The sequence below is a fragment of the Empidonax traillii genome, unplaced genomic scaffold (assembly GCF_003031625.1).
Source record: "Empidonax traillii isolate 1590-97213 ecotype Southwest subspecies unplaced genomic scaffold, ASM303162v1 scaffold217:size1918799, whole genome shotgun sequence".
NCBI lineage: Eukaryota > Metazoa > Chordata > Aves > Passeriformes > Tyrannidae > Empidonax > Empidonax traillii.
Window position 1 is genome coordinate 977,001 of NW_020955410.1, and position 21,070 is coordinate 998,070.

Consider the following 21,070-nt stretch of genomic DNA (forward strand, 5'->3'; position numbering starts at 1 on the left):
GATGCATTTGGAGTAGGTTTCTGGGTCATCTTGGTATTGTAAGTACAATGTAATTCAATGGTACATCTATGCTTTTTCCCTAAACCTTAACCAATACTGACCACTTGACTAATTTTAATGCTTTTGGATATAGGCTTTGAAAAAGTTGGAAATTTACAAGATTTTAGTACTTTTAAAAAATAATCTGTCTTTTTAAATTCTAAAATAAGGTACTGCAGACCTCTTTTCCATGGCTGCCCCTTCTGCCAGTAATTATAAAATTACTATGAAGTCGACTTCTCTGTGATTTCAGGTTTTGTGATTTGCAGCGCTGACTACTCCAGTAGTTTGATACAGTAGAATTTAGGAATGGAATTTCAAATTGTGAAAGTCATGAAATTTGTCTTTACACAGTTTTATTCAAATTGTAAACACAGTTTTATTCAAATTTTCTACCTTACTGCTTTCTGTAAATGGCTCCATTTTTTTAGCCTTTTGCAGAGAATAGTAAGGCACTAACCTGTGTCTTAGGACCAGATACACAATATTTAATGTGGTCCCACACCTTAGCTTTTGAGGGGAGCCCCAGATATGGGTTTATGTAGTTGTGTGTTGAGTGCAAGTCTAGTAGCACAGTGATGTGCAACATGTGTCTGGTTTTATGTGATAAGTGGCTTTTTACTTGCTCCAGGAGCAAGTATGTTATGGCTTATCCCAATAAGCAAGTGGAATATCCTTACCTTAACATTTTTTTTTCTTGGATCTTACTGCTTGCCAAATCTTCTCCAAATCAATACAGACTCATCTCTCTAGGGGATTTTTCTCATAAATAGGAACTTGTATTCAGCTAGCACATGGGAGGAACTTTCTCTTTTACTTCAAGTAAGAAGTACAGATGCACAAATTAAATATCGGAAAAAGTAAGTCCCTTGAAAAATAGAAGATGGAAAAATATGTTCTGAAGCAAACTAATTGCAGCCAGAGTACCTTTCTTCATACAGCGGGGTAGATCCCAGTAGCCAAAGGGAATGGCATCTTCAGAGTAATTTCTGGAGAACTGTAATATATTTCTTGTCCACTTCACTGCCCAAGTGCTGCCACACCAAAGCCGTATTATCCACCAGCTACATTATTCCTCCTACAAAAGCCTTTATAATTGCATGCAAATAAGTGATCATGCACAGAAGGCTCAAAACAAAAGAGAAAACCCAGAGAAATTCCTCCTGGAGCTTCAGAGCAGTAGGTGTAAGTGAGCATGAATTTCAAATCAAATAGTCAGCTGTGGGCAAGATATCCCTCCTGCTGATCCTTTCTCTGCCGTTGTGCATCTTACATGTCTTTCTGTGAATGGCACAGTTTTAAGGTAAGGAGATGAAAGTAGCCCTGTGCCTCTTCAAACTGCTGGTTTAAACACTCCCTAGATGAGCACAACTTAATATCTTGTCACCCACCTTTATCCTGGATAAATTATTTTGTCTCATCTCTTTTATACGAGACATAATTGGAGATCTCTGGTGTTTCTTCTCTTGTGTTTTTGGGCTGTTTGTTGATGTGGGCTCAGATAACATTGAGCAGATTGGCCCCTGGGAGGTCCGAGGTTGAGCTTGCCTACCTGTCCTTCAGTTGTTGTGAGCTTAGGTGGCATCCAAACTGCTACATCATTATTTACTATTTAATTTCCATTTGCAATTTTTGCATACACTGTACTGAAGTGCTAGTTTTAAAAGCATAATTAGCTTTTAGAATTTTTTGTAATTCTTGTAGGATTTTACTACATTATTTTTCAGGTTTATTTTGTTCCAATCTGTTTTACTGCAACTGAAAATAAGTGTTTTCCTTTTAACCTCGTTGGCTTTTAGAGTTTGCTTTAATTAGAAACACAGTTATTTCAGGCAATATTTAGGAGAGGACAGATAAAGTTTAATGTGACAGCCAGTGATGGTGATTGTTGTTATGAAAATATATGATGGAGCTGACCCTCTGCTTAGGAGAATAATTTTGATTTGTGTATTTTGTGTCTGTTCTCTGGTTAAGAGATATCACAAATTTAATGTTGAAGGCAAATACTGAATAGCTATTCTAGGGGAGTGATAACCCAGTAGAAATCCAGTAAAGCTGACAAGGGGTATAATTCTGTAACTGTGGACAGTAACAGTTAATGTTGCAGTCAGAAAATACACACACAAAACTCTTTATCATCTTGTAAACACTGGTTAAGTCTGCATGAGGTATAAGCAAGTTTATTTCAGTAGATGTTTGAATTTATCTCAGTCTTTGGATATAATCTTTTTCAAAAGAGAGAAAACTGAATCTTCATCCCATTCTTTCAGGACATGAGGTGTTTTGTTTGTTTGTTCGTTTTCTTGTTTGGTTTTGGTTTTTTTTCCCCCTTTTGTTGGTTTGAGAGAGTGGAAAAGCTGATGAAAACTACAGCTAAACAAGTATTTGGGAAAATTCCTATTTTTAGTCATTGGAAAAGCTAGGAAACTTTCAGGTACTTTCCTGAATTCTTGGAGATTTTACTATTCCCAAATATTGGAAGTGAAGGAGTTTACTCATAAGGAGTTGGAGATTGAGTTGTGGTTTGATTTATTAATCAAGCTGTGCAGCTGAAGCAGGCAATACAGTAACCCACAGCACAGACACCATACTGTGTATCCTGATTTGTTCTGGAACTTCTTGTATAGATCTTTATACAGGATTAATCCTAATAGCATTAGTGTGGTAAGACATATTGCTAAGTAGACTTAGACAACTAACAAAGACTTAAAACAAACAAAAAAAATCCTTTGGACATTGCTATTAAATAGCTGACATGAGATCAATCTCTTTAACCAATTCCTGGCTCTTTCTCAGACATCATCTTGGACAAAAGGGAAACTGAGCAACGGATTACCAGGGACCGATGTCGGCCTTTTGAATTAAAGGCTTTTGCCATCCAGTTACTCATCCTTATTCAGAACATGTTGACAAAATGTGGTACAACCCCAAACTGATAGTTAATAAAGCAGATTTGTGAATTTTAACACTTTTCTTTCAGGCTTCTGTTTCAGTCAGAAGTATCCAATGGTACAATGAACTTAGATAGTATTTACATAATAATTTAGTATCTTAAATACTGATAATTATCCTGAAGACATGCTATCAGTAAGCTTAAAACAAATGTGAAAAGCTGAAGATAGGATTTAAATTTAACACTAGTCTTTTTAATGCATTTGAGGCAAGAATTTCCATAAATTAGAAGGGATGTATCTAAACCCATGTCTTTCTGGTTTGATATACCGTGTGAGTGGTTTCATAAATCAACTGCAGTTAAAATGACAACCCATAGCAGAATGTACTGCTAATTTAATTTTGTTTAATGATTCTTATTTTAATCACTGTAATACATTTTGCTAAATGGTTTATGTGATCAGTTTAAAGGCTGATTTAAATTTCAGCAGTTTTGTTCACTTGTCATGTGTATTGTTTATTTCCATGGTCAAGTATAAATACTTTTCACTGATAAAATCGGTTTACCTCGTATTTTCAAGCATACTAATAAAGGAGTGGTTGTTCAAGACTAAGCATACCTTTTTTACTTGAAGTATGGAGCTAGTGCTTCTAAAATAAATAATGAAGTCAGATACATTGGTTCTGAAGTGGTTTGCTTGGACTGGTGAAATACCTGTGGGCTTCTGAACACTAATTGTGCAAGAAAGCATTTCTTTTGCAAATGGTCAGAAATGAGAGCTGGTGTATGATAGGGACAAGGTGTATGTCCCTATGCTTCAGAACAGAGGGGTTTAATTTAGCAGCCTGCGTTTGTAGTTCTCTGCTGCTGTTGCTAACAGCATCCCTGGGGGCTGTGGCTGAAATGATTGCCTCACAGCGTTGTCCACTCATTTCACAAGGGGACCAAAAACCTGTCTGAGCTGGCTCACACTCTGTATTCTCCGTGTTAAAATGGATGAACACCGGTGATTATTGTGATTTTGGTACCAGGGTCATGGTATGTAACCATGGTGTAACGCAGTGCTATGAATGTTTAGGGGAATGCTTTCAGCATTCAACATGTGCATAATGTAATTTTTAACTGCATGTGCGACAGATGATATTTTTTTAGGGACATGGATTCTATCATCTACAGGAGTTATCCGTGGATATCTCATGACTCCTATGTGGAAGTCTGCAATGCTTTAAGGTGTGAATTATGCACCACTGCTACAATCTTCCTTGGGTAGCAGCAATGCCTGACTGTGAGGTGGCTTGTTGCCTTCCCCATCTGTCCATTGCCGCTTTCCAAAAAGGGCTTACGACCATCCCTGTGGCTAGTCTAGCATTTGTTTTTTGCCTTTATACAGAAGAAGAAAGGGTGAGACAGAAGATAGTGAAATAAAGAAATAAACCAAAAAAAGAGAAGCCATTCTGGAAGTATTTCCCTGTCCCAAGGTAGACTTGGCTGTAACTCCAAATGAATAGGCTGGAGAGTGTCACGCCTAGGAATTTTGTTTTCTAGTTTTCAGTGTCATGAGCTCTCTTAGACAAGTGGCTGACATAATAGGTGGCGTTATTTGTCCACCTACTAGTATCCAACCTGGGATGAATCTTACGCTTCTGTGAGGAAAGGCTTTCTTCCATCAAAGTATTTATTTTTTGCTCTTTCTATGCAGTTATTTTTCCTTGGGAGCATGAAATCCCTAGGTTTTCCTGTATTTCTCCTCTGTTTTCCCTGCGTAATGACACCATAAATGAGGGGATGTTCCACAGCCTCTTGGTGCATGAGTTTACTCTGTCGTGCCATGATGTGGAAGTCTGGCAATGCAAGTTGTCATCTGATGGGGGGGATCAGACCTGGAGCAAAGTCGACTGCATGAAGTCCATTTTTCATCAAGTATTGCTTTTGCATTTCTGAAAAGAAACGTTCATCTTTTGGCTAAAAACTTAAATCCTCCTTAATTTTTCATGAATGCTTTATTTTTTTTCTGAAAAACAATTTTATACTGAAACCATGCACTTCATGGAAATAGAGCTTATAAACAGAAAACTTTCTAACAAAATACAATCTTGAATGAAAATATGTATCTTTGCACAGAACAGAAATTTTATGATGAAGCTATAGCAACTGAACTAGCTGCTGAAAAAACACATTAGAGATAGCTGGAGTTTGAACGTGGAAATGTTTAATGCTTCATATCCTCACTCTTCGGACACTGACTGTTTACTCCTTCTGTAGAAATTATGCTGCAAATGTTACTGTGTCTGAAATACTATGCCTGTTGTCTTATACTCTGAAATGTTGAAGGCACAAATGTGGTAGCTGGCTGACATCGGAAGCTGTGAATTGTAACTGAAGACATGAGCGCCTCACATGGTTGTAAGGTGAACATTTTGGTTTCACACAGATAATGATGGAAAGTAATTAGTAAGAATCAGTTTCCTCATGGCGTTTCTGGCTCATACAAATATATCTATTTTGAGATTTTTTTTTTGTTATTTCCTTCTTTTTGTGGTCTTTTCTATAATACAACTTTTAGTTTAATAGTAAAGTTATAGGATAAATCCATGAAAATTAATAAATAGTGGTTCCATAAATGAGTAAGGTTTGATTGCTACAGTTCACAGGATCACAGAACGAGTGAGATTGGAAGAGATCACTCAAGGTCATCTAGTCCAGCCTTCCTGCTCAAGCAAGGTCCCCTAGAGACCATTACCATAAAATGCCAAAGCAAATAATTGGAATAAATTGTAAAGGTGTAAAATTTCAAATGGAAATAGCGATGCCTGGAAGATTGCAGTTCTGAGATACCAGAGCCTTTGGTACTGGGTATTACAGTATTGTATTGACCTATTTACCATTAAAGCAATTGGCTTTTCTCTACCTGGGAAGTACCTGCCTTGATCCTTCTGGTTTCTGCACTAATGGTTTTAAGACACCATGGTACTCCAGCTGTACTCTCTTATGCCGTTTTGGTTTCTGTAAAACAATTCAATTTTAATAGAGTTTAGTTTAGTCTTTGTTCAGCACTATACCAAGACAATGCAGTTAAACATAGTTTTGTTCACTCTATTGAAAACAAATTTTGGACAGCTGCTCTTTGAAGTCAGTGGGCAGGATGAATGGGTGGGACTTAGATTCACTACAGGAACTCGTTCATGTTGTTTCTGCAAAGCACGTCTGACACAATATTTTTAAAGTGAATACTTCTAATTCGTAGCAAACTATGAAAGAATTTTACAGCACTGTGTAGGACAGAGTGCTGGGGTGCATTTGGCTTTCTAACATGTGCAAATATTTACCATTTGGCTTTGTACTCCTTCTTCTTCTTTTAGACATTACCCAAAGCAGTCCTTCACTACAGTGGCTGATACACCAGAAAATCTTCGCCTGAAGCAACAAAGTGAATTGCAAAGTCAGGTAAATCAAATATTTCTTTTGTCTCGTTAATATTAGACTGTCAACCCACTTTTCTGTAGTTTTTCAAAGTACTATTAGTATTTCTTTGTACATACATTGCAGCATTCCAATGTAATTTTAGAAAATATTTTTACGTTGGTGTAACACTGCACAATTCAAGATTTTATTTCTGATCTCACTTATACTAGTTACCATACTACTATGTCCAGTGATACCACTGAAATCCTTCATTTTCAGCAATATACAAAGTATCTAAATAGTTTTTAATGTTTGAAATATTATAGCTCAACCCAAAAGGGGTTAATTTGCCTTAGACAAACCATTGTTGTTAGCCTACATTAAACTTAATCATAAAATAGCTCTTTGATTAACAAACAATGAATTTGTTGTTTGCAAATATTTAGAAGCCTTTAATATTTGTCAACACTGGACTGACTGAATGATTATTTTATGGAACTGTTATATCTCTAATATCTATCTGTGAGTATGATGTGATTCTATGTGATTTTGTGATATGTGAGGCAGTCTGTAATCCAGTTGTGATAACTACATTATCAATCAAAACTTATATAAGTTAATAAGAAATATATTTAAATTAAAATGTAAAAATAAAATGGGAAAAAAAGAGAGGAAAATAGCAATGAAGACTTATGTTACCCAAATATGATGTTTGCTAACTACTATAATGTGAAGTTCTGATTGAAATAAATTCATTAATATCTGAAAATACCTCCTCTCCTCCCCTCTCCAATATCACTTTTGTATTGCTTGATTTTATGCAGTGCTGGAAGTTGGCCTGGTTGTGTAAGACAATTGACAATACTTGATTGCATTTTGTTTTATGAAAGTTATGGTATTTTTTAATCTTTTGTGTTTTAGTTGCAATCTCTTACTATACGTTGATAGCTATCATTGTTAATGCCATAAAAACCTGTAGCAGAAAACAGACAGTAGACAACAAGAACTTTCTTGTTTGGGAAACTCTCTGTAGGTTAATAGGTAAAATCAAAGCAGTGGTAAAGAGAAATGGTAAGACAGATATTTAGCATTTTAACATTTAAAAGAATTCTTTGCCTTTTGCCATTACAGTTATTGAGTATAAAATTTAGAGAAAATCTTTCGTGCTGAAATTCTGCCACCTAGAAAGAGGACAGTTCATGGACTGTGTATCTCTTGACTTCAGTGGATTTTAGAGTGGAGTTTGTTTCATTTTCTTGTAGTTCAGTGCTTCTGTGTACCAGAGTTACTATTCTGTCACGAGGTTAAAAAGAACTTCTAAACTTTACTTTTTTTTACAGGTCTGTTTAAAAGAATATAATTTTTGAGCCCACTAATTTTTTAGTGGTTTCACAGAAAATGTTGGGATTCAGGAGAATAATAAAATTTTACACTTCTTTCCAGAGGATATAGGAGAAATCGCTTTCCCTAACCTATCTAAAAACATGCTTCCATGGTACTTTGGAAGCATAAGGATATTTGTTCTGGTATTGTTCTCTATTTGTAAACTGAGAACTTCTGTTCTAGGACTGGATAAGCAGTATCAACAAGAAACTTGAAGTTATGAATAAACTTGAGGCAACTGTTCACAATACCCTGGCATAAAATGTTAAATAAGGATCTACTCAAAACTTGGAAATGGACAGAAACTCTTAATTTGTACCCTGTGCCTTTTTCAATATTATTAGTCAGCAAAAGATTTGCAGATCCTTAGAATATATTTCTAAATTATAAGGGTAGAAAATTGCCTACTTGGAAGAAAGACCATAATGGTTTTGGTCATCATTTACTTACTTGTTGTTGATTCACATCTAGACTGTGTTAAGTAGCCTAGCCTGTAAATTGTTTCAGTGCTGAAGTAAAGATTCCAGAGACTTTTCCTAATCCAGTGTAAATCTTGTTATAGAATAGAACTGTAAATTCTGAATAGTTTCTGTAATACTTTGAAGAGTATAAGGACAGAGAAATTGCCATCCTGAATCAGTCCTATTGGCCATCTAGTCCATTGTCCTATCTTTTCTGAGAAAGCTGGAAGCCTCCCAGCTGAAACTAATACACGGGATATAATTTGGCATTGTTCAGGTTTCAGTGCTGTGCAACAGAAAAGAGTGTGTACATGGTTCAAGAAAAGCCTTTCACATGAAACCAAACTTGGCTGGATAGAGTCGCATTATTACTACCTTTCAGTCTTCATCAGAGCTACTTGAGCCTCCTGCCGGTGCAGTTGACACTTTGGGATTGAGCAAATTCTGTGTTAGGTAATGTAAAAATTTATGTTAACTTCTGAATAAGGATAAATGCTTTTCTACAGTAATAGCTGCTTCCTAGTTTCTAAGTAAACATCTTTAATGGTTTTCGTTCTGAAGAGGCACAACCCTGCGTTTAACTGCAGGACTCCTAAGTGGTTTTTCAAAATCTGTAGCTTTAGAACTATTGTTTATTTTGCTCAACAAAGCAGTAAGAATTGGCAAAGGAAACACCATTAAATATTGTATGAGCTAAAAGATGAATATTTTTGTAAATTTGTTGGGTTTTATTTTCATTTAAACAGCAATTGACAGCATTTTAAGTTGCAGTGCTGGGTCCTCTGTCAAGAATCCATTAAGGTCAGCATCAGGTGCCAGGGTATCATATTGACATAACATGACAAGAGCAAAACAAACAAAACCAAAATATTATTTTCTGGATGAGTCAATAGAAAGTGCATAGCTTTATAGAACGCTTGAAAAATTATGTTGTCAAGAAGTCAAAGGACAATATTTAAAAGGTTTCCAGAGGGTGACCTTCTTCTATATTATATTTTTTCAGAGCTTTTCCCCACATTAGCCTGTCGCTTCCATGTTCTTTCATTCAGCTCTGTAGTTGGAAGGAGATACAAATGCATTTTGGGAGAGTATGTAAGTTTGTTTTCCATTATGGCGAACTCCCCATACCAGTGTGTCTCCTGACATAAGAAAAATTAGTTTTAAAGTCTTCCATCATCTAAATAAAGAGACAGAGATCCAGTGTCTCAAACACGATTTTTCTTTATGCCTCTGTGATGAAAAATCCTGGTCTTTGTGGGGTATTAGTTCATTCTCTTACTCCGTGGCATACAATGGATAGCTTCTATATGCACTTGCCTCTCCTAGATGAACTCAAATACAGAAGTTAGTGATATGCTCATCTCAGCTGTGTTTACTTGGGAATTTCCTTCATATACCTTAGCTAGTGATCTCTCTAACTTTTGAACAGTGTAAATTGCTCCATGGCCTTTAGTTCTCGCCTGTGGCAATGCTGTGTACATCAAAAGCAGCAACTCCAGTTGAACTTGCAGAAAGAAACAGAGACGTTCTGCAGCAGTTCTTGGCAGGAAGAATATTGAAGTGTCAGATCAAAGAGAGGGTTGATGTTTAAGGTGTGTTCTCATACTCCAGCACTTTCTGAGGAAATGTACTTTCTGTTAAGTCTTTGGAACTTGATACAAAATCATGGGCATTGTCCTTCTACCTTCTTGTCCTGGTCTCTGGTGACACATCCTGAGGCTGCTGTCCCTGGAAACTATTAGTGCTTCTTTTCATATGGGAAAAAATAATTTTCTTGTACTTCCCTTAAAGAAACTTGGATAACTGAAAGTGTATATGGGATGTTTTTCTGAAAAAAGAAACATCCTTGCGTTTTTTCTTGTTAAACAGAGTTAATAAAATGTTGATTTTTAAGAAGTACCATAATTTCTTAGGAGACATACCCAACTGAATCAGGATATTACCCCGATAATCTTATATTTTAAGAGTTCTTACTTTCTCAGGAAATGCTTCTGTTTGTATCTTTATCTGCCAACTTTCACCGGGATAATCATGGTACTATTAAACATTTGGAAGAGAGTATACCTCAGTAAAGTAAAAAAAAATTCCTTATGGTCAGATGTTTGCATCTAGTATGGCCATATTTGTCTTTGTTCAGGTTGAAGAAGAGACTGACTCTGCTTAGCAGTTCCCTGTGAAAGTGCGAGAGATGACGGGTGTAAACTGAAATACAGAACATTGCATTTATACCTAGAGGAAAACATTTCCAGTGTGAGGATGACTGCATACTGGCAGGGGTTGCCCAGAGAGATTGTGGAGTGACCATCCTTGGAGATTTTCAGGAGAGGACTGGGCACAATCCTGAGCAATCTGCTGTGATCAGCTGTGCTTTGAGTAGGCTGATGCATTGGACAATTTCCAGAGTTCCCTTGCAACTTCATCTGTTTTCAGATTCAGTGCCTAGTCTCTGTCCTGTCCTTCTTCAGGTTCCTCTTGACAATTTCTCTCATTTTCTTTCCTTCTTGTCTTTGCTTCTCTGTTACAAAAATATCTATTAGCAAACTTCAAGTCAGATTCTTCTTATTAGCTGTTTTTCTTGATTTAGTAAAAAAGCTTTGTCCTTTTATATTTACTTCTTTTATGAAGTCTTTGAAATGAACTGCCACGGTGAATGCTATAGGGGAACAGAGTACTGGATGGATTACTAAAGCAGATGTTTGATGGATTTTGTGGGGTACCCTGAGTGAGCTCATTGGAGAAGTCATGGAGAAAACAGTCTGGACCTAGAGGCAGAGATAAGAATGCCCTCTTTCAGCTGAGAGAAGGAGGAAGAAATATGAGATAGCAAGCAGAGAGACCTTGTTATAGCTTTATGGGTGACTTTGTAAGATTTTGTAAGAAGACCCTGGACCACAATTTAAAGATGGGACTTTTCCAGATAGACATCAGGCACTGATTATTTATATACTCCTCTCTCCAGTTCTGAGGATCTGAACCCAATCCACTGTACATATCTGAAGAGAGGGGTGAGAGAACAAGGAGAATGCAGGCTTCTGAGGCATCTTCTTGCTATTACTTTTGAGTGACAAGTCTTGGAATAGTTGATTAGGTTTGTGCATTAAAATAAACCCAGAATTCCTGTAGAAAGCTCTGCCCTGCTTCCCTGCAAGCCCCTTCGCAGTAGCATTTTGTGAATCACGCTCACCTACTAAATGTGATGTTTTTTTCCGCTCCTTGTTTGTTCCTTCTTCCCCTCTGAAGACTATTGAAATTTGTTTTCTCTGCATGAGTCAAAGGCATAAAAATCATTCTTGATGTGAATAATACAAGGTTTGGGAGGACTGCATGAAGCAGAGTGAATTTCAGTCTTCTAGGTAAACGATAGTCACCTCTTCTGATTTTTATGTGTGAAGGATTCTGCCTACATCCTATCCCCACTGGACTGGCTCCTGTTACTGTGGTGCCATGTATCTGCACTCTTTCTGGTTGAGTTTTTTCTTCCCCCCCCCCCCCCCCCCCCCTGCATTTACTTAGGCTATAAGGTTCAGGATGTGACATAATGCTTCTTTTCCTTTCCTATCTGCTACTCTTTGCTGTCATAGATGCTGAACCAGCATGTGGAGATAAACACATTGTAACCCTGTGGTCAGGAGACACCAGAACATGAAGCAGAGACAGCGAACAGCGTGTAGTACTGTAATAGTAGGTAAACAGATTGTGCAGCAGAGGGGGAGTTTCTCTGTGGAATACATTTTTGTGTTACTGACACATTTGTAGCACCCTTAAATTCTTTGATTTCACAGGTGGAAATACAAATCTTCTCATGGGCTACTTTTTGAAATAGAAGAGCAGTTTCATTTAGCTTTTTTATGACTAAGTGTTAAATCTGATTCCTGGTACTGGCTGCATATCCTAATTTTTTTTTTTTTTTTCAATCTAATATAATTGATCTGATTAATTAAACAGAATTTTAAACTAACTTCTAATGGTAATGTACTGGCCAGTGTATGAAATATAACTTCTATAAAGGGGTTGAGATAGTAGGGTTTTTTTGGTTTGGTTGTTTATAAAAAGAGCTATTTTTCTTATGGTGTTGACTGTGTTTCCCCCGGTTTATTTTTGAATCACATCACACCTTGATAATCAGTAAGTTAGGCTGTGTAGATATAAGCAGTACTTTCTTTTCCTTTTTTTCTGAACCTGTGTTATGTATATCTGCATTTAAATCTAAGGACAAAATTACAGGTTTCAGTGCCTGAGCAAAACAACTGCTTCAGAGTATTCTTTTTGTACCGTTTCTTCACTTATATCAAAAAAAAATCTGCAAAGATGATGATGGAAGGAGCACATTTCAAAGCAACATTCAGAAGAAAAGACATACTTACAGATGAGCATCTATGGAAACTTATAACCTATCCAACTTCAGCTTTTCATTGTTGATTTGATGACACAAGAGTAAAAGTTCCAGCAATTTTTTTTTTGAGAGTACTGCTTGTCCTGTTGTTAGTATGCATAAAAATGTGAAAACCTGATGTAATTTGATAGGGGAAAACCAGAACAGAACTATGCTTAAGGGTGCACAATAATATCTGCAGAGTCTTGGAGGCAAGCAACTCAAATGGTTCCTGCTGGCTAAAAAAATAGGAAGACTATAAAATGCACAATCACAGGGGAAAAATCATCTCTTCCAGTGCTAAGACTGAGAAGTAAGATGCAAACTATAATAATATAATTATATAAATTTTTCAAGTATATGTTGATGAGGAAAAAAGTAGTATGTTTTCTTTCACATGTCTATTTTAAATGCACATAATGTTTAACTGCAAAAAGTGAAGGGATAATACATTTGCATGAAGTATACATAGTTTTTGTGGTAGGAGGAGGGCAGAGTGGTTGTGATTATTAAACAGAGTACTTACAGAGCAAAACCATTTTTATAGACTTTCTTAAAACATTAAATCAATGTACAGCAAGTAGGACATCCTTAACAGAAAATCTTAGAATCAATAAAATGAAAAGTGATTCAGACTAGTTTAACTTGTGCAATCAGGAGTAACAGCAAGGAGACAAAAGAGAGCCACAGAATATATAGCTGTTATTTGTAAGTTGAGTTGTGGAATTCTTAACTGCATAAATGCTATTATTTACTTATCTATAACTTTTTAGATGAACAATTAATAAAAATAATAACTTAAAAATTGAGAATTTCTATGATGTAATTAATAACTTAAAAATCAGAGTTTCTGTGATGTAAACATTCACTAAATACTATAATCTTTAGAAAAGGGTCCTTTTTTTCGAGTTGAGGAAGGAATGGAGAACATGCATGTTCTTTTTCATGCCAGGTTTCTCTTCAGATTCTCTTGAGCTTATTTCTGATTTTTATTTCTGGAACTAGACTTTTTTTATATGGTTGCTCTGTGTTGTAGGTAATTGGATGCTGTGATTCTTGTTAGTTACGTTTTTGTTGCCTCACTGCACAACATACAAACCTACATGAAGGAAAAATGCATTCAGTTTTAGAGAATTTAAAATAAAGACTGAAACCAGAACACTTGTCTTAAAAAGTGAGGCATCCAGGGCAATCAGATGCTTGAGGACTCATCTGTACTGTTTGAGTACAAGAGGACCAGGAACAAGTTCCTGATCCCAAAGACAAGTAGTGTGTAGTGGCTCATGTCCACACTGTGTACTGCTTCTCCCCCTATAATGGATATGTATTTTTTTCCAGTTCATAGTGTTTAATATGGTGTGAGGGCTGCATACCAGCCCATCAGAGTGGCATTTTTGAAACATGAAACAGCCTCTGTGAAAAATGATGGCACGTGGGGATTTTGTGGGGTCAGTGTCCTCTTGGCTGTGTGTGGTGACTGGTCAGGTCAAAAGGAGCAAAACCAGTGCAGGCACATCTTTGATGTCCTTTCAGGAGTGCTTCCTCCACTGGAGTAGACACTGAGCTGGTCTTGCTTTGGGGATGGTTGTACAGTACGCACCCAGCAGTGTGGGGTATCGAGGTTGTCACTACCGAGTTCATTGCCTTGCCCTCTCCTGTTTAGCAGAGTATTTGTACTGAGAAAATCTGTCAAAGCCAAAAAATGAGATCACATCACTCTTGCTTTCCTTTCTGGACTTCAGATCTGCATCTTTCAGACTGCCGCATTTGATCAAAAGGGGTCCATGTACTCCTGCTTCCTATTGCTGACACTGACGTTTTTTCACAAGCCACTTTGTACTTCCTCTGTTCAGCAAGAAGAAACTTGACTCGATAGGTTACTGGTATGATCCAGTGTGGAGTATTGGCAATACCATCGTAAAAAGGAAGAACAGCTAAGGAGCATGCCTTTACTTATTCACCCTGGGATATCAAAAATGAAGTTTTCAGGAATATGGTTCTAGTCAATACATTGAATTAGGAGAATTTGTTTTATTTTCTTGATGTTGCTCTTGTCTTCCTCCAGGAAGTTCTTAGTCTTTGCCTTAGACTTCCATTTGTGTAATGGCAGGGATAAATGATCTCCTCCTTCCTCCATCAAATTGTAGTGGCTGGCGTATTTAATAACTTGAAAGTAGCATGTGAGTATTTTGTTAATGTCCTTTCATCCAAAGTAACAGCTCAACATTTTTTTTTTCTCAATGTGAGATTATAACAATGAATTCTTTGTACATCAAAGCATTGAATTAATCCATTTGGCATTTCATATTGTAACAATTAATAGTTGTCATTTAGTTCCTCATTTTAAGCTCATATCTTTTCAGAAGTACTGACCTGTTTCTTACCAAGGAATGAAGCTAGTCATCCATCTTGTTATAATGAAAGCAATTTTTTTTCATCGATGGCAATTTTTAAACAAATTTCAGAGGTTCTGAACAGAGAATTTCTAGAGACATTGTTAATTTTTCTCTTAATTTTTTTTCTTTTCCTTATTCTCATGGCCTTACATGTTGAAAGAGTAAGATAAATGAGTGTATTTCTCCTAATTATATTGGTTCTCTGAAAATATTTTTAATTTGGTTCTTATCCCTTTTTTTGTTTGTTTGTTTTATTCTACTAGGCTGAACCACTTTTACTCTTTGGACACTAGGGTTTTTTTCCTACTGATGCTACAAGCTCAGTAGGTCACTGAAAGGGTGGTTAAGCATTGGAATGGGCTACCTGGGGAAATGGTGGAATCCCCATTCCTAGAAGTATTCAGAAAACAACTGGGTGTGGCATTTAGTGCTGTGGTTTGGTAGATGTGGTGCTCGGTCAATAGTTGGACTCCGTGATCTTGGAGGTCTTTTCCAACCTCAGTGATTCTATGATTCCGTGTCAGTTTTTGTTGTTCAAGGGATTCTTGAGAGGGAGAACTGCTCACAGTGTTGTATTGATTGTCAGATGTGCCCTTTCAAAGCAGAAAGCAGATTGAAAGTTTAAACATATATTTAAGTTTACCAATAGATTGAGAGATCAAATCCTTCTCTAGCATACCTCTGGAAATTGCTTCAGATCCATTTTTAATTTGGCTGATAGTTGAATATTTTTTCCAATAAACTTGTTACATGTTTGTAATGTGAAAGGAGTGTAGAATTAGAGAACAGAATTTCCATGAGCATGATTATATTTATTTTTATTTGATGCAGTTATTTTTTTCATAGAATGCATGCAGTCTTTAGATCTCTGTTGAGAAAAAATTGAAAATACTGATTTACCTACAGGCTTCTCCCATGTGATTACCTGTGATGCAAGTCTGCTTTTAAAGAGTTTTTTTAAGTATGCATTTTGTTTATCAGTTACTTGCATCTGCTAAAGAATTTTAAATTGTTAAAGATGTCTATATAACAGTTGAAAGTGGCTCGATTTCTTTACCTCTTTGGCTTTTTTTTCCTGAGTGTAACAAAAAGATCTATCCAGATGCATATTTTTGCTTTGTGTAAAACATCTGTTCCCATTGTGTGCATTACCAACTAAGTAGTACCCTTTAAATCCATTATTAATTCTGTTTTCAGTCAGCATTTGTTCTGGAGGTGGCCTTAACAAAATGACCAGCAAAGCTGCTTAATAGGAGAAATCCAAGCGTAGTGAGAGTGTCACATTCTCTTAATTGAAAGTCTTACAAAGCAGAAGCTTTAAGCTAATGAAATGGCAAAAAGAGCTTTAGTCTTAGCAGAGAAATTAAAAAATGAATAAACAAAATCTCTTGTCATTCCCCGTGTTTCCCAACAAAACGTAGTATGCTGGCTTCTGGGTTTTGAATAGCTGCAGAAAAGCTTTGTCTGCTCCAGCGAGAGTACTTTTTAGACTTTGAAGCTTTGAGGATGTTCCTCTCTCCCTGCCTCTCTCTTTATTTTTCAGTTCTTGATAGTTTCTGACCTGTCTGTAGCCTGAGCTCTTGGTGCAAAGAGCACTTGTAATATGCTGAGTGTGACTGTGAGAAGGAGAAAGGCTTGCCTGGTGGTGCAAGGCCAAAACAACACATGAATCTGAAATCGCATGGTATTAGGCCTTTCAGAGTATTTGGGTGAAGAAGAAAGGCAGGAGGGATCCTGGGCAATCCTACCCCTTGACCCCAATAAAAGGCCATGAGTGTTCGTCAGCATTTTAGTTGGTCATTTTCCTGATGCTTAGGTTACTTATTGATGGAGCTGTTTTAGGTCCAAGAAATATATTGTCCTCCTGATTTATTCTGAGATGGTGCAGCAACCATTCAGAGTTCAATGATTTCTTGTAACTGCTTCCTCACAGGATGGATTGAGGTCTATTCGGGGTGATAGTTTGTCAGGTAGTGCTATGCTTGCAGGAGATTATCTTGATGGGCTTTCAAGTGAAAGGATCAGGAAAAAAAGAGAAAGGAAAAAGAGTAGGATTAGTACAATGTTTAACCTTGCCCAAAATAAAGCAACTGGAAGAAAACACTAAATGCTTTAATTGCATAAAATGTTAGAGCTTTGAACTTATTTGATGGAAACATTTTTTTTTTGGGAGCAAAAATTTGACATTAGAATCTGCCTGGAGCACAGTTTTATTTTTTTCCAGTAGGTTACTAGACTGTAAATCTTAAAAGGACAAAATACATAAGCTGTTTTAATTAAAAAAAAAAAAAAAAAGGGCAGAAGACTTGTTGCTTATTGCTAGCAGTGACCAAATTTTAAATATTTTGTATTTATATAAACTTCTAGTTCAGTTCAGTTTTATTTAAAAGGTAAACATTTCTCTATAAATATATCTACATTTAATACGTTATTTTTTAATATCTTGTGAATTTAAAGTAGTTGAATTTCACTTGAATGAAAATAATTTTACTGGATAAAATCAAGCATAAATTTCTTCATTTAAAATTTTTTCAGGAACTATAGATAAATTGCTTTAAACTTTAGGAGATGCAAATGTGAATGAAGCTTATATACTGAGCTGTGCTCATTTTTGCAACATAACTTTTTAATAGGGTAATATAATGATCAGTAAATGAATTGTTGATATAAACTTAAGTGTGGAAACATGATCAGAAGAATGGGCCAAGTTGCTCAGTCCTGTTAAGAAGGGAGTAAGGGAGATAAGTGTGTTGAGGACAGGATGCTCCAGTGCTCAGGTGATAAGGCTGGAATGCAGGCACCCATCACAGAGCCAGGCTGGGCACACAGTGCAGCAGCATTTAAGATAAATGAGAAGTGGGATACGTCGCTTGTTTTGATCGAAAGAGGAGGCTTTGATCTGTGTGTAAAAGAAGAATCAAAAAAAATCAAATAATGGTGTATTTGACTTGAGTCGTGGCTTTCTGGTGCATCACTGGCCTGTATACCCTTGCTTTGTTAGAATTATGCCTTGTGAACGTGCTGGCCTTTGCCACCAGCCTGAATCCATGGTCACTCCTTATGGGCTAAAATGAACACTGGAGTCTTTTGATACTGCTGCTGCTGTCTCCAAAAGCTTCTGCAACAGAAGCTGTTCTTCCTTTTCCATCCTTTTAAATTTAACTCCTTCAGTTTAGTTCTTTTTCCAATCTCTCATTCTATTTTACATCCTTAAGCTCAGCTCTTGCTTTTGGTCTTCACTTTTGCTTTGTGTTAGTTCTACTTTACTGTCTAACCCAACAAATTCTTGTGATGTGTATTGAGCATGGAGGGATTGGAATATTTGAAACAAATGATACCAATGAACAATGGAGCTACTGCCCTGGAAAGCTGTCAGCAGTGCACAACACCAGAGATGGCAGAGCTCAGTGGGTCAGCAGCCACTGAGTGGGGATGTGGAGAGTAGGACTGCAGAGAGCCATCACCCCCTGTGCTTCGAATGAGTCATAGTTAAAAAAAACATATTTTGATGGTAGATTGTTAGTAAGTGAAAACTTTTAGAATACCCTCTGTTCTTGTAGATACCAAAGCCTTAGGGTAGTATTCTGTTGTTTCTACCCATTAACAGTGTATAAAGTGTCATGAGGATCTCAGATAAAGACTTCTAAAGTAGGGTAGAATCTGATGCCTTGTTACGTAACAGGCAGTGTTTGAGAACTGACTGACATGGTAAACAGACCATATTTAGTTTTTCAGGGGACTGGAGTCAAATGTAAGAAAAAAGACCAAAAAGAGATAGGGCACATCAGAAATCTAGTGAAAAGCACATCTACTGTCCTGAACCAGCAAGGTGTGAAATATTATGCTAATCATCTTATTTTATAACACCAGATAGAACCTTCTTGTTCTGAGAAGCATGGTGACAGGGCTCACCAAAAACTCTTTTGGTTAATTTTTTTACCTCTGCTGCCTCCTTCTGTTCGGAAAGGATGGAAAGAAACTTCCTGGTGACCACAGCCATTGAAGGTAGTTATTTTAAATAGAAGCAAAAGATGTGCAGAGATATGCAATTTGGATACTTCCTCTTTCTGAGGGAAGTCCCACCCTGGTGCTGCTGAGTTAAGGAGTGGATGTTTTTACATGGTCTTAACAGACATTTCTATTATTTTTTTTGTTATATTATTTAGTGCTTTAACATAAGCATCAATTCCTGCAGCATGTTTCTGATTCATTACTTCTGTCTACTTGCAAGAAAATTGTATTTTACTAGGTAAGAGTTTATGTACTTTGGGGACTTCTTCTCTGGCAAATAAAATTATTAAATGAAACTTAGTTTTCTCAACTTTTAGGAGCTACAGTATAAAAAAGATCAATTAGCTCATTCTTAGCAATTTTTTTTGACTCTGTAGATCACAAACTTGAAAGATGTTAGTCCACTGAGTTATTTTTAGTATCTATAAATGTTGCCTTTGATGCAGTTAAAACAGAGAAGTTTTTTGGCTAGAATGTAGTGTTTCTTTAATAGTCAAATTGGTTTCCAACATATGCTGAAGGAAGATCATATTTTATTTTAAAATAACATGGTTTTAATTTTTCATTAATTTCTTGCTGCTTCAAACCTTTGGGTGCATCACTGATGATGGGAATTAGAACTTGGAATTTTACCGAAATCAAAGGAAAATATCCTTTTGAGGAAACAAGCTGACAGTATAAAGTCACAGCAGGAACTTGCTCTGTGTGGTGTAGTCATCTGTAGCTCCTTGGGAGCTAAATACGGTGTAGCTGCTGCTACAGCATGAGTCCTCAGCTAGTTGAATTTATTCAGCTGAGTATTTTGTATTGCAAAGACAGTTACACAGCAGTACTTGGTGTCTTGGATCTCTCTCCATGAGGCTTTATGAACCAATGCAGACATTGTGTCTGTCAATAAATTGACTGCAAAAGTCTCAACTTGGAATCATATTTAAGTGGCTGAAATCATAATACCATGTAGGAACTTCATTTTTTTTTTTCAGTTGTATGCTGATGTTATTACATGCCTTTTAGAAATGCAGTATTGAAGAAGTCAAGTACCTAGTCTCTGTTTTGCCAGTTGGTTATTACATGATAAATATTAGGATTGTAAAGAAAAAAATTTAAGTAAATGCAGCTTTGTACTGGAATTTCCACACTTTGAGGGGAAAAAACTAGCAAATATAAACTCAGGGTTGAACTGGACATTTATCAATAATGTTGCTTTACAAATAAATAGACCGTTTCCTTTTTGTAATAGTTGAGATGACAGCAGTAAATTATTCATCTGCAAACTCTGTTTCTGTACTGAATTGATGGCTGAGGTTCATTGTGCTCACCAGGCTGATTCATGTTCACTATGTATATGGCAGTGTAGCTGTTACTACCTTGTTAATGAGCTACAACAGCAGTGATGTCTCTCTAAGGGAACAGACAGATATTTCACCTAGAAAAGGAAAGGTTAGGATAATGTATTTCCTGCTTGATATTTTATTTGAAAGAGCGGATCAGAAACAAACATGTGACTTACAATTGCTTTATGTCCTATCTTCCTTTAATTACCAGGTTTTTCTTCTTTGAGGCACATATTCTTGCAGCAGAAATGAAAAAATATTAGCTACTGTCCTGACCCTGATTTGGAAATAAATTACTGAAGCATATTATGACTTAAGGGTGTTTGCTTTGTGTATATTTCAATTACAGTAGGAATGTATGCTATTGAAAGACAGAGGTTATTGCCCTAGTTCTTTCTTACCTCTCTTTCAATTAAATTTGATTTCTGTTACCATAGCATTGCCTGCTCATACACCTCTTTGTCCAGTGCTGGTCATTTGTGAATATTTTCTATTTGACTGTGTGGCTGTTCTTACTCTTCCTGAACTGACAGCCCTTGTCGAATCTTTTGGTCTGGGAGGGGGTGGTCAGGCAGCTGTTTTTCACAACTGATGCAATTGCTAATGTTTCCTATGCATGAAGGCAGACTTCTACTCAGTACCCCCTGGGGACTGTGAACATCATTTTTATCATGTTGGAACTACAGGCTCTGTCAGCCCAGTGAAGTTGTTCTCAATTAGTATGAGGCAGTCCAATTCAGAAGGGAATAGCTGCTCGTGTTTGAGCCCATTTTTCTTTG

The 21,070-nt window shown here is 36.6% G+C and overlaps 1 protein-coding gene across 2 annotated transcripts in view; it reads left to right on the forward strand.

The window, feature by feature from the left end:
* Positions 1-21,070, forward strand: part of NEBL (nebulette) — a 251,612-nt gene that overhangs the window by 72,046 nt on the left and 158,496 nt on the right. For both annotated transcript variants that reach the window (XM_027887606.1, XM_027887607.1), the window contains exon 3: positions 6,292-6,376. In XM_027887606.1, the coding sequence (XP_027743407.1) occupies positions 6,292-6,376 (85 nt within the window). The remainder of the gene's footprint in view (positions 1-6,291; positions 6,377-21,070) is intronic.